Source organism: Physella acuta, unplaced genomic scaffold (assembly GCF_028476545.2).
Source record: "Physella acuta isolate Inbredline_101_S28 unplaced genomic scaffold, ASM2847654v3 ptg000561l, whole genome shotgun sequence".
NCBI lineage: Eukaryota > Metazoa > Mollusca > Gastropoda > Physidae > Physella > Physella acuta.
The window spans coordinates 443,424-457,565 of NW_026732080.1; the positions used below are offsets into that span (position 1 = coordinate 443,424).

The following is a 14,142-nucleotide window of genomic DNA, read 5'->3' on the forward strand; positions in this document are numbered from 1 at the left end:
GGGGGGGGGGACTTTAGTCTAGGGTTCTGAGTTTGAGAGTGACCCTACTAACGGACTCAAGACAAAACGGTAACACGTAATGTGTGAGTACAAATCTTAGTTGAACACGTGATCTGCACGTGTGTGTATATAATTAGCGCGTCATCAATTCAACCGGAAAACATACGTTGTAATTAACGTGTTATCAAATGTAATGAACGAGTCAACAAATAGTGTAATTAATTTAAAATCAAAGTGTGTAGTTACCTTCAAATTAATTAAATGAATTATAAGTTATTATATGCTTGTGATTGGCCATTCTACAATTCGTGCCACATTAGGAAAAGGTTTTAACATATATATATATATATATATATATATATATATATATATATATATATATATATATATATATATATATATATATATATATATATATATATATATATATATATACATTTATAATTAAAGCTTTATAAATACACTTAAGACAAGGGGGCAGGAAAATCTGTTCTACGAGTATAACAATGTACCACGATTGAGATAACTAATGGGTCGCCCATACAGTAAATAGATGTGAATATACTCCACCTTTAGCAGTATTTCGATACTGGCCAAAAGATTATTTGTAATTGTTTGTTGGTCAGTTTATAACTAGAGAAGCGCCCGACGACGTCCAAACTTTTTCAATATGGCCACACTATTTTCTATTTTTTGATTCGTACAGTTAATTTCTTCGTTGTTTCTTTGTGTGTGTGTGTGTGTGTGATTAAAAACTTGTAATCATAAACATTTTAATACATTATTTTTATAAATGTTCGGCACAGTTAAAAAATTATTTAGGCTAAATAGAAAAAAAAACTGGTAGTCTTTAATTTATTGTAGGTAATTAAAAGACAATTTTCTTGTGTGCAGAAAATGGTTTTAATAGAAATTGTGTTTACCATTAAAAAGGGGCTGTAGTTAAGACATTTGTTTAAATGTTATGTAAATATATTTTTTTTAAATAATATAAAACTACGAGACTGTTTTATCATTATACTCCCCCCCCCCCCCCATTTTTATTATCACTAAACTTTCCCGTCATACCTTGGATTACTGTGGGTTTGGGGGGTCATCCATAAATGACATCACGTCGGTGACTTATCATCACAAAATAACCAGACCCCACATTCAAAAAGACGTTTTTTATCTTTTAAAAACACCGATTTCGGCTGAGCATGGGTCTGACCACACTATCCCTTCATATACTGACGTCACAGGTGACCTTTTAAAAGTTCTATTAATTTTAATGACACCGACTTCAAAATTTAGCCTTCATTCTCCAAAGCAAATTTTAAAATGCCTTTCTGGCATATCTAGCCCTGGCCACCTATAGCATGTTTATATAACGTGAAAACCCGCCATTTTGCTCGTGGTAAACATGGCCTAAAAATGGTCGGAAGTCATGCACCCGGTCCGGACGCCATTGTTGTTAGTAACCGACCACGCCTCCAAGTTAGCGAGTAATCCTACTATATCTAGATCTAGAACCTAGATCGATCAATCCCATGTATTCTCGAATTAGATATTCATTGAAGCTAAAAAAAGATTTATATAAATAATTAAGGCCTGAAATAGATTCTAGATCTAGAATTTACGTCTAGTGACCTAGATTTAGATCTAAATCTAGAATTCTAGATTCATTCATAACTTTTTCTTCCTTCGACAGCTGATCTGTAGATCTAGAGAAATGTATTGTATAATAAAATAAAAAGAAGTGTTAAAACTTTGATAATAGTGTTGAAACGTAATAAATACAGCAAACGGACGTATTGTTAAAGTTATAGCCGGCAGAAAATTAGCTTTATAACGCGTTAAACTTTTGAATGGGCCACAAAGTCGATGATGGAAGCCGCCATTTTATTGTACTAAAAAGTAAACAAATCAAGTGACGTCACTATTCAGTCAAAGAAAGCTATTGTTTGAAACATTTTAAATTAATGTGGTTAATCTACCTATGAATAAATCAATTAATTAATTAACGTCTTTAAATAAATTTGTGATTAACAGTCTGTTTGAAAAGAAAAATTGTTCTCTACCTACAGGCTATTTTACAGCCCTACACATAGAGTAGATTTTCTCCAGTAGTCAATCAGACAAACAAAAAAAAAAAAAAATATTCAAACATGTAAACAAACTTGAGTTTTAGTATGCTAGACTACCCGTTATCTAGTTAGATAACTGTGGGTTTCCGGGGTCATCCATACATAATATCACGTCACAGGTGACCTTTTAAAATTTCTATTAATTTAATGACACCGATTTAAAATTTAGCCTTCATTCTTCAAAGCAAATTTTAAAATGCTTTTCTGGCATATCTAGCCCTGGCCACCTATAGCATGTTTAACCCGCCATTTTGCTCGTGGTCTAAAAATGGTCGGAAGTCATGCGTCCGGTCCGGACGCCATAATGTTGTTAGCAGCCGACCACGCCTCCAAGTTAGCGAGTAATCCTACTATATCTAGATCGCGAACCTAGATAGATACATCCCATGTATTTTCGAATTAGATGATCATTGAAGCTAAACAAAGATTTATATAAAATAATTAAGGCCTGAAATAGATTCTAGATGTAGAATTTAAAGTCTAGATCTAGAATTTACGTAAAGTCTAGTGACTTAGATCTAGATCTAGATCTAGATTCATAACTTCAACTTGACGCTTGTTCTTCCTTCGACAGCTGATGTGTAGATCTAGAGAAATTTTTCGTAAAACTAAATGAAAAAGACAGTTGAAAATTGATATAAGTGTTGGAACGTAATAAATACAGCAAACGGACGTATTGTTAAAGTTATAGCCGACAGAAAATTAGCTTGAGAACGCGTTGACATTGGAATGGGAACACAATCTTCTTCGATAGGCCGCCATTATTGATGTAAAGAATAAACACATCATGTGACGTCACTTTTCCGTCAAGTCAAGTCGTTTTTCTAATCTTTTAAAATTAATGTGGTTAATCTACCTATGAATAAATCAATAAATTAATTAACGTCTTTAAATAAATGTGTGATTAACAGTCTGTCTGAAAACAAAAATTGTTCTCTACCTGCATACTATTTTACAGCTCTCCACATAGAGTATAACCATTTACAATAGTCAATCAGAAAAACAAAAAAAAACAATAAATAAATATTCAAACATGTAAACAAACTTGAGTTTTAGTAGTATATAGATAGATAGATAGATTGTAAAAGGTACACATGTATCATTATGAAAATAGGTTTTATTCAAATGAAAAAATAGTTAACATTAAATGACAGTTACTTCCCTTCATTATCGTAACACGCACATGTAACTTGCTATAAAATTTCGACACTATTGAATGTAATTTTTCCTTTATACATAGACCTTGACTTGGATGCTGTTCTATAACTGTCTGATCATAATAACTACGTTAAATATGTATGTATATGTATACTTTAATACCGCCCAGCATATAAAAAATCCTATCGCCCACGCCTTCCCAAAAGTACGGACTGTACTCGAATTGTCGTAGGTTGGCGGTAGTTAGTCATTAACACACACACACACTCACACTATTTATCTCACACATTCACACAATCTCTCACGCACATTCACACATCCTCTCACACACTCACCTGGCAATGAAGTAGCGACTGCTCACACCATACCCCCACACAATCGTCCACACAGTCCTGCCTTCAGATAACCAATATATGAACTGCCAATGGTCGCGACTTGCCGGCTTGACAAACTCAGCTGTTGGCCAGATTTTTCCCGTCACACGACCGGCCTCGCGCCTTCGTAATGGGCCAGCAAACGATGCCGGCTGCTGGCTCAAGTCACGTGATGCGGGTCTTGTCGTCAGTCACACGCGGGCTGTCGTCTGCGGTAATCGATACGTCTGCCATAGGCAGCCAGCGACAGCCATAGACAGCCACAAACAGCCATAAACAGCCACAAATGGCCTGACACACACAGCCATAGACAGCCACAAACAGCCATAAACAGCCACAAATGGCCTTACACACAGCCATAAACAGCCAGAAACAGCCATAGACAGCCACAAACAGCCAGAAACAGCCGGACACTCACACAGCCATAAACAGCCACAAACAGCCAGATACAAACAGCCATAAACAGCCATCAGCAATCCATCATTTAGCTGCAGCCAGCCAGCCAGACCTAAGACTAAAACTTCATCACGGAGTTCACCGCCCCATTTCTTTTTATCGATTGAACTCAGGGTCACACGGTATATGGTCCCAGTCAGGGTCACACGGTATATGGTCCCAGGGTCACACGGTATATGGTCCCAGGGTCACACGGTATATGGTCCCAGTCAGGGTCACACGGTATATGGTCCCAGTCAGGGTCACACGGTATATAGTCCCAGTCAGGGTCCCACGGTATATGGTCCCAGGGTCCCACGGTATATGGTCCCAGTCAGGGTCACACGGTATATGGTCCCAGTCAGGGTCACACGGTATATAGTCCCAGTCAGGGTCCCACGGTATATGGTCCCAGGGTCCCACGGTCCCACGGTATATGGTCCCAGGGTCCCACGGTATATGGTCCCAGGGTCACACGGTATATGGTCCCAGTCAGGGTCACACGGTATATAGTCCCAGTCAGGGTCCCACGGTATATGGTCCCAGGGTCCCACGGTCCCACGGTATATGGTCCCAGGGTCCCACGGTATATGGTCCCACGGTCACACGGTATATGGTCCCAAGGTCACACGGTATATGGTCCCAGGGTCACACGGTATATGGTCCCAGGGTCCCACGGTATATGGTCCCAGGGTCACACGGTATATGGTCCCAGGGTCCCACGGTATATGGTCCCAGGGTCACACGGTATATGGTCCCAGTCAGGGTCACACGGTATATGGTCCCAGGGTCACACGGTATATGGTCCCAAGGTCACACGGTATATGGTCCCAGGGTCACACGGTATATGGTCCCAGGGTCCCACGGTATATGGTCCCAGGGTCATACGGTATATGGTCCCAGGGTCACACAGTATATGGTCCCAGGGTCACACGGTATATGGTCCCAGGGTTACACGGTATATGGTCCCAGGGTCACACGGTCCCACGGTATATGTTCCCAGGGTCATACGGTATATGGTCCCAGGGTCACACGGTATATGGTCCCAGTCAGGGTCACACGGTATATGGTCCCAGTCAGGGTCACACGGTATATGGTCCCAGGGTCACACAGTATATGGTCCCAGTCAGGGTCACACGGTATATGGCCCCAGTCAGGGTCACACGGTATATGGTCCCAGGGTCACACAGTATATGGTCCCAGGGTCACACGGTATATGGTCCCAGGGTCACACGGTATATGGTCCCAGGGTCACACAGTATATGGTCCCAGTCAGGGTCACACGGTATATGGCCCCAGTCAGGGTCACACAGTATATGGTCCCAGGGTTACACGGTATATGGTCCCAGTCAGGGTCACACGGTATATGGTCCCAGGGTCACACGGTATATGGTCCCAGGGTTACACGGTATATGGTCCCAGTCAGGGTCACACGGTATATGGTCCCAGGGTCACACGGTATATGGTCCCAGGGTCACACGGTATATGGTCCCAGTCAGGGTCACACGGTATATGGTCCCAGGGTCACACGGTCCCACGGTATATGGTCCCAGGGTCACACGGTATATGGTCTCAGTCAGGGTCACACGGTATATGGTCTCAGTCAGGGTCACACGGTATATGGTCCCAGTCAGGGTCACACGGTATATGGTCCCAGGGTCACACAGTATATGGTCCCAGGGTCACACGGTATATGGTCCCAGTCAGGGTCACACGGTATATGGTCCCAGTCAGGGTCACACGGTATATGGTCCCAGGGTCACACGGTATATGGTCCCAGGGTCACACGGTATATGGTCCCAGGGTCACACGGTATATGGTCCCAGGGTCACACGGTATATGGTCCCAGTCAGGGTCACACGGTATATGGTCCCAGTCAGGGTCACACGGTATATGGTCCCAGGGTCACACGGTATATGGTCCCAGTCAGGGTCACACGGTATATGGTCCCAGGGTCCCACGGTATATAGTCCCAGGGTCACACAGTATATGGTCCCATACATCTCGCTAGGAGTCACATACATCTCTCTAGAAAGTGGGGGTGGTGGTGGGGTGGGGGGGGGTTGTGTAGGGATGAAAATCAGTTTGAGGTGCATTAACATGTTTTATTTTAAAATTATTTATAACAAGAATTTTGCGATGGGGATTCAGTTAGTCCGATGTGTAAAACATTTTTTAGAAAGATACAAATTATGTATTTATTGGTTGTCTTTTATTTTCTATTTCACGAGCATTTCGTTTTAAAGGTTTGATTCACGGCAAAATAAAAGGAAATGTCTAAAAAAATACTTTCTGTTTTTATTTAATTGACTTATGGTTGTAAAAACACAAACATTAGAACTAACGAATATGTGAATGTATTTTTATTGCTGGTATAAAATGGTAACTTTTATGATATTTTAATGTGAGTTGATTCACTGAGACGGCCATGTTTTTAGCGCAATTTCCATACTGACAATTGCGAATATTAATTCGTTATTTCTGGATGGATGAATGGATGGATGGATTGATGGATGGATGGATGGATGGATGGATGGATGGATGGATGGATGGATGGATGGATGGATGGATGGATGGATGGATGGATGGATGGATGGATGGATGGATGGATGGATGGATGGATGGATGGATGGATGGATGGATGGATGGATGGATGGATGGATGGATGGATGGATGGATGGATGGATGGATGTGTGTCCGCAGCTTTAAGTCGTATCTCCTCCTCAACGAAGCAATATCGAGGACTAGTTCCAAAGCAAATATGTTAAGCAAGTTCCGAGAACGATTATGGGCCAAAAAAATTCCCGGAATTCCTTCCTGGATTTCCCGGAAAAGCCAAAAAACCTCGAAAAAATGCAGTTTTTGGTCTATATCTCGGCAACCAGACCACTTAGCGACTTGAAACATTTACCAATCGATTCCTGCCATAATTTAGAACAATATTGCCGAAGAAAGTTTTCAAAAATCTGCTTTCGTTCGGTCACAAAAAATTAATTAAGGAAATTGCGCTTAAATTGTCACTAGACTTTTTATTAACTTGTTTTGGATTGTCTCGTTGATATGTGGTGGGGGGGGGGGGGAGAGAGATACAGTGTCATAAAATATCATTTCATGTGTTGTACTTTAATACTACTGTTCGTGTAGTTTATTACATAATGTAGAGACTTAAACGTAGAAATGCAGCTAATTTTTTTTTAATCCTTTGGAAAACAAAAGCTTAGGACTATGTGAAGTGTAGGAGATGGTTTTGTATTCGCTGTTTTATTTTCCCCCAACAGGAAGTGTATCTTTCCTTTTAAACTCAGTCTGAACAGAGTAAGCCTATCGTATTATCCCGTCAGTTTTGATGTTAGTATCGGGGTATGGTAAAGGTCAAGGATACGGTAAGGATAAGAGTTAAGTCTGGTTTAGATTAGGTCCCAGTTCACTGTATCGACACTAGCAGAAATCAATACTTTCAAAAGTCAATACCCTCTGCAGAAGTTCTAAACCCACAGCTCTAATGTACCAGCGGGAATCCTACAGCTAAATAATAGAGGCATGCAGCTATTGATGTATGGGGTTTAAATCCTTTCGAAGTTCAGAAGAACACCCACGTTCCCACATTTCACAAACCAACCCCACCCCGTCTGATTAAAAACAAAGAAATGATACTGTTGTTATCGATATTTTGTTTTGATCCTACGGCGCGCCCTCCTTCCCTGCTGTGATTCATATTTGTGATATCTCCAATACAGGAGAGTTCTCATGTTCCCCTAACATAAACAAGACGAGTTGTAGCGCTTTGCTAATCAACGCGCGGACACGGCGGCGGGCGGTTCCATTCATCCGACGCGGTCACTGCACGCGACATTCGCTGAGACAAGAATCAGTTTTACCTCTTTGCCAGTTTGTGGCCCACGGTCGATACAAATGCATGGGGGGGGGGGGGGGGGGTTACAAGGGATCCCCCACCCCAGACATTAAACCTTCACTTAGATGTGGGAATGCATTATCCATGCAGCGCTGAAAGGAAAAAAAAATGGATATCTCATGTCGCCGGATATGCGGTTTATCTGACCTGTTATCCAGATTTTTCCGCGGCAGACGACTGGATTATAAACATATTTTATTGCCGGTTGTTCAACGGTAAAATGTCTGTTCACAGAAATTTTCGTAAAATATTATTTGGTCATATTTTTTTTTTCTTTTTGATCAGTTTTTGTAAACATTGTTTGAGCTAAATCGATCAAAGTATAATGAGAATAAAAATAGGGTACGCGGTCGTCTGTTTTGCAAACATTCATTTTAGTGTCGATTAGCGTCTATTGCCTACAACAATACATCGCTCTAACTCTCGTCACTGTAGCTATAATCCTGACCATAACACTAAGCCAGTCCTAAACAAAATCGGTCCAATACCCAGCTAAATGCAGCTGAATTGTACCAGCAATTATCTCTGCTTGTATACAGTTGATCGATTGGATCCAGAATTAATTTGACAAGTTGGTGGCAATATTTTTATGCTCTGTGTGCAAAAATTAAAAAGTGAAATGTATTATTTAAAAAGTTTAAAGATAATAAATGGCTGTGTCGGCGCTGCATTTGGCCGGCGAGATTATGATGCAGGATCGATTCCCAGTTGGTGGGAGACATTTTAGATGACAACTGACATTTTAATGCTAAGGATTTTACGTCCGCTTTTTCTTCAAGCTGTGCAGCTTAATGACTGATGACATAATGACTGATGACTTAATGACTGATGACTTAATGACTGATGACGTGGAGAAATGAAAACATATTTGTCAAATAATTTTTTTACAACTTTCTGACAGACAATAAATACGAATTTAATACAAAAATATTGTATGGCTGTATTCATTAGCTTTTGAATCGTCAATCACAAATGAAACGTTTTTACAAAGATAGTTTTTCATGTTTATTGACTGTTTTTTTAGAACAGCTAAATTTGATAGCTAAATAATCTAGTTTATAATTCTAGCAACGAGGGGAGTTAACGCTAGATAGAGTTTAATAAAAGGCATAATTTAGATGTCATTTTAAAAACCTGTATCAACATTAATCAGTCCAAATTATGTGACGTAGTTTCGATGACATCTTGCGATGGGTGACATCATGACAAAATATTTGACATCATGATAAGATCGATGACATTATGATAAGGTTTATGACATCATAATATGACTGACATCATGGTGTCACGTCACAACACATCAAAGCGTGATGTTAAGTACCCAGAATATAACAGCACAATGGTGCTCATTTTAAAAAAATGATTGCACACGAGAAATTTAGTACTCATAGTGATCATTGCCCACAAAAAAGTTATTGGGGGTTATTCTTCACAAATCTTTTTTTATAACTGGCTGCTGAATCAACAGACCGTGTAAAAAGCTACAGTGACAATGTAATTAGGGAAAATATTAACAGAAGCTGCACATTAAACAATCGTCAGTATCACCAAAACAATGATCAATATTTACCGTTCATGTCGCTATCAAAGTTCGCAACGTTGGGGCCAAAATTTAATCCTTTGTATCCTTCTCATAAATCCAATTTGGCTTGATCAAACCACGAGACTTGACCAAAAGACAAGACTTGACCAAAAGACAAGACTTGACCAAAAGACTTGACCAAAAGACAAGACTTGACCACACCCCAGGCACTTGACGAGAACACAGCCCCTCGTCTCCCCACAAAAACTCGCCACTGATGGGTGTCCAGCCCGGAGCCTTGTCGTGAGTTGATACGACTTGATCGGATCAAATGCGTCAATCTTGATTGGCTCATTAACTTTTCACCAGCCACTTCCCCGCCATGCAAGTTGCAGACGATAGGCCGGGATAAGATGTCTGCTAGCGATCTGCTGCTCCAACTACCTGACCTTGACCTTGGTGGTGAATAATTGACGCCAGGATTAGAAGGGGAAGCGGGTGGAGGGTGGATGTAGGTTAGGGGAGTGGGTGGACGGGGGATGTAGGTTAGGGGAGTGCTGTGAGCGTGTGTTGTGGGTCACAGGGGGGGGGTCTGGGGGCTGACGCAGATGCTAGCCTTCCACCCCACCCCCCACACCATCCCTGGCACAGGTGCTAGCCTCCACCCCATCCACCCCTACCCTTCCAGATTGAATGTTGCGACCCAGAAAATACAGGCATTGAACTCGAATCAATTCAAAAAACCAAAATCAATACAACACCAAAAGGTGGTGCATTAAACCCTAATAAATATTTCAGGCTCGATTACAGTGTACTGGTGTGTTGTAAGGACATTGTCCTACTGCGTGTTGTAAGAAAATTGTCCTATTGTTGTGTTGTATAAACAATGTCCTACTGCATTGTAATGACATTGTGCTAATACTGTGTTAGGACATTGTCCTCTCATCAAACGTTAGATGTCATATGATGTCATCAGATAAAACATCATGAGAGGACAGCACTTATTAGTCCTACAGCCAGATGACATGACAGACGTTCATGTGCAGGACTCGAGGTTTTAGTCCTCTAGGTGTCGCCACAGTAGCTCGTCTGTCTATAAATAGCTTTCGGTTGTATGGGGGGGGGGGGGAGAAGTGCAGAGATATAGACAAATTGGTTCCCAGAAAGAACCGCAACGGAAAAAAGCGCAACGGAAAAAAGCGCAAAACAAAAAGCGCAACGGAAATAAGCGCACACGGAAAAAAGCGCAAAGAGAAAAAAGCGCACACAGAAAAAAGCGCAAAGAGAAAAAAGCGCAAACGGAAAAAAGCGCAAAGAGAAAAAAGCGCACACAGAAAAAAGCGCAAACAGAAAAAAGCGCAAACGGAAAAAAGCGCAAAGAGAAAAAAGCGCAAACAGAAAAAAGCGCAAAGAGAAAAAAGCGCACACAGAAAAAAGCGCAAACAGAAAAAAGCGCAAACGGAAAAAAGCGCAAAGAGAAAAAAGCGCAAACGGAAAAAAGCGCAAACAGAAAAAAGCGCACACGGAAAAAAGCGCAAACGGAAAAAAGCGCAAACGGAAAAAAGCGCAAACAGAAAAAAGCGCAAACGGAAAAAAGCGCAAACAGAAAAAAGCGCACACAGAAAAAAGCGCAAACAGAAAAAAGCGCAAACGGAAAAAAGCGCAAACGGAAAAAAGCGCACACAGAAAAAAGCGCAAACGGAAAAAAGCGCAAACAGAAACAGAAAAATGCGCAACCAGAAAAAACACAACGAAAAATGTGCAAAAGAGAAATTTAGCACAAAGACCATATGGACTAGATGACACATTTATACATGACTGTTAGGGCTGCTGTGAGAGTGTCGTGTTTGATCAGGTGATCTACTACCATTTAAAGCGTACCACTACCATCTGCATTCCCATCACCACGATACAGGCGATAATCACTTTACACAATGCCTATTATTTTCTTGGTCAATAATTATTCAACTACTATTCTCGTATAAACATAAAACTATCGACATTTCACGAAGTATCTTTCACATTCTCCCTAGTCCGAACTACCTAGCTTGCATACTATAACAACCCATTCCTATGGCAAAACTTCACTCTCTTTCATCCGCGTCATCAAACATGCATTCGTCATATCTCTCGTAACAACATTCATTCGCACCAAAATAACAATTTTGTATTTAATATTTTTTCACATCATGACGCACCTACCTACCTACCTACTACCCACCTACCCACCTACCTACCTACCTACCTAACTACCCACCTACCCACTTACCCGCCTACATACTTACCAAACTACCCACCAAAAAAGTATCGGCGAAGTTCGTAAGTTTCGTAAACTGTACTAGACATCATTTTTTTAATGAAAATTCATTGACATCATTGACATTTGTTACATATATGTTACATTTTGCGACAACCTTAATTAGTGCGTTGGGCTTGTATGAAAACTCACTTCGAACTAACTCAATTACATGCTATTTATTTTAACATTACACGGTAAGCGTCACCCAACTGTTGTGATGTAAGGTGAGGACAGGTTCGACAATAAACCAACACGAAAGTACGAAAGAGACATAGATTGCCTATTAGAGAATGGACCCCTTAACTTTCCTAACCCCACCATTTATTATACCCTACCTAACCTCTAAATTTACTGCGCTAAATGTCACTTCCCTCCCAATCGTTCCTATTCTACAGAATTGTGTATACTATTTATTTACATTCTTTAATCTCAATATAACTAAAATAGACTTTTGTTTGAAGGGTAATGAAAACATGTAAACAAAAGGGACGCTACTCTAAATCTATGCGAATACTTATATGCAGTGGCGTAGGCGGGGGGGGGGTGGGTTATGGGGGGTCATAACCCCCCCCCCAATAGACCCCTCGGTATATATATATATATATATATATATATATATATATATATATATATATATATATATATATATATATGCAAATCGAAAGTTCTAGGGGGGGGGGGTACAATCGACAGTTTGAGGGGGGGGGGGGGAGTCTGGAAGAAACACTGCATGTAGCCTATATAACAGAAGAGTGATGGTTGTTTATATCATTTTTGCATTCGTCCGGTAAACATTTCAGTAAAATACCTTAAAAACCTTCCGTAACCTTTTTATAAAGAAACAAAGAGAGATGAAGTTTATAAATGTTAAAATAAATAGCATGTAATTGAGTTAGTTCGAAGTGAGTTTTCATACAAGCCCAACGCACTAATTAAGGTTGTCGCAAAATGTAACATATATGTAACAAATGTCAATGATGTCAATGAATTTTCATTAAAAAAATGATGTCTAGTACAGTTTACGAAACTTACGAACTTCGCCGATACTTTTTTGGTGGGTAGTTTGGTAAATATGTAGGCGGGTAAGTGGGTAAGTGGGTAGGTGGGTAGTTAGGTAGGTAGGTAGGTAGGTGGGTAGGTGGGTAGTAGGTAGGTAGGTAGGTGCGTCATGATGTGAAAAAATATTAAATACAAAATTGTTATTTTGGTGCGAATGAATGTTGTTACGAGAGATATGACGAATGCATGTTTGATGACGCGGATGAAAGAGAGTGAAGTTTTGCCATAGGAACGGGTTGTTATAGTATGCAAGCTAGGTAGTTCGGACTAGGGAGAATGTGAAAGATACTTCGTGAAATGTCGATAGTTTTATGTTTATACGAGAATAGTAGTTGAATAATTATTGACCAAGAAAATAATAGGCATTGTGTAAAGTGATTATCGCCTGTATCGTGGTGATGGGAATGCAGATGGTAGTGGTACGCTTTAAATGGTAGTAGATCACGTGATCAAACACGACACTCTCACAGCAGCCCTAACAGTCATGTATAAATGTGTCATCTAGTCCATATGGTCTTTGTGCTAAATTTCTCTTTTGCACATTTTTCGTTGTGTTTTTTCTGGTTGCGCATTTTTCTGTTTCTGTTTGCGCTTTTTTCCGTTTGCGCTTTTTTCTGTGTGCGCTTTTTTCCGTTTGCGCTTTTTTCCGTTTGCGCTTTTTTCTGTTTGCGCTTTTTTCTGTGTGCGCTTTTTTCTGTTTGCGCTTTTTTCCGTTTGCGCTTTTTTCTGTTTGCGCTTTTTTCCGTTTGCGCTTTTTTCCGTTTGCGCTTTTTTCCGTGTGCGCTTTTTTCTGTTTGCGCTTTTTTCCGTTTGCGCTTTTTTCTCTTTGCGCTTTTTTCCGTTTGCGCTTTTTTCTGTTTGCGCTTTTTTCTGTGTGCGCTTTTTTCTCTTTGCGCTTTTTTCTGTTTGCGCTTTTTTCTCTTTGCGCTTTTTTCCGTGTGCGCTTTTTTCTCTTTGCGCTTTTTTCCGTTTGCGCTTTTTTCTGTTTGCGCTTTTTTCTGTGTGCGCTTTTTTCTCTTTGCGCTTTTTTCCGTTTGCGCTTTTTTCTCTTTGCGCTTTTTTCTGTGTGCGCTTTTTTCTCTTTGCGCTTTTTTCCGTGTGCGCTTATTTCCGTTGCGCTTTTTGTTTTGCGCTTTTTTCCGTTGCGCTTTTTTCCGTTGCGGTTCTTTCCGGCCACCAGACAAATTACAGTGTCAAATGTATTCTTTCATTAATTAAGTAACATGCATGAAAAGTATTAAAATTAGTTTGTTTTT

The 14,142-nt window shown here is 40.5% G+C and overlaps 1 protein-coding gene across 1 annotated transcript; it reads left to right on the forward strand.

Annotated features, from left to right (window-relative positions):
* Window positions 1-3,803: 3,803 nt before the first annotated feature.
* On the forward strand, window positions 3,804-6,063 carry LOC131946453 (spidroin-2-like). Its single transcript, XM_059307227.1, has 2 exons — window positions 3,804-3,872; window positions 4,405-6,063. Exons 1-2 carry the CDS (start codon window positions 3,804-3,806, stop codon window positions 6,061-6,063), a joined length of 1,728 nt encoding a protein of 575 aa, XP_059163210.1.
* Window positions 6,064-14,142: the final 8,079 nt, after the last annotated feature.

What these genes read in the sequence shown, in the direction of transcription:
- LOC131946453 (XM_059307227.1), top strand. Translation starts at nt 3,804, where the DNA reads ATGCCGGCTGCTGGCTCAAGTCACGTGATGCGGGTCTTGTCGTCAGTC. An exon ending in CACGCGGGCTGTCGTCTGCG is followed by an intron (nt 3,873 to 4,404) that starts GTAATCGATACG and finishes ATATGGTCCCAG; the next exon opens with GGTCCCACGGTATATGGTCC.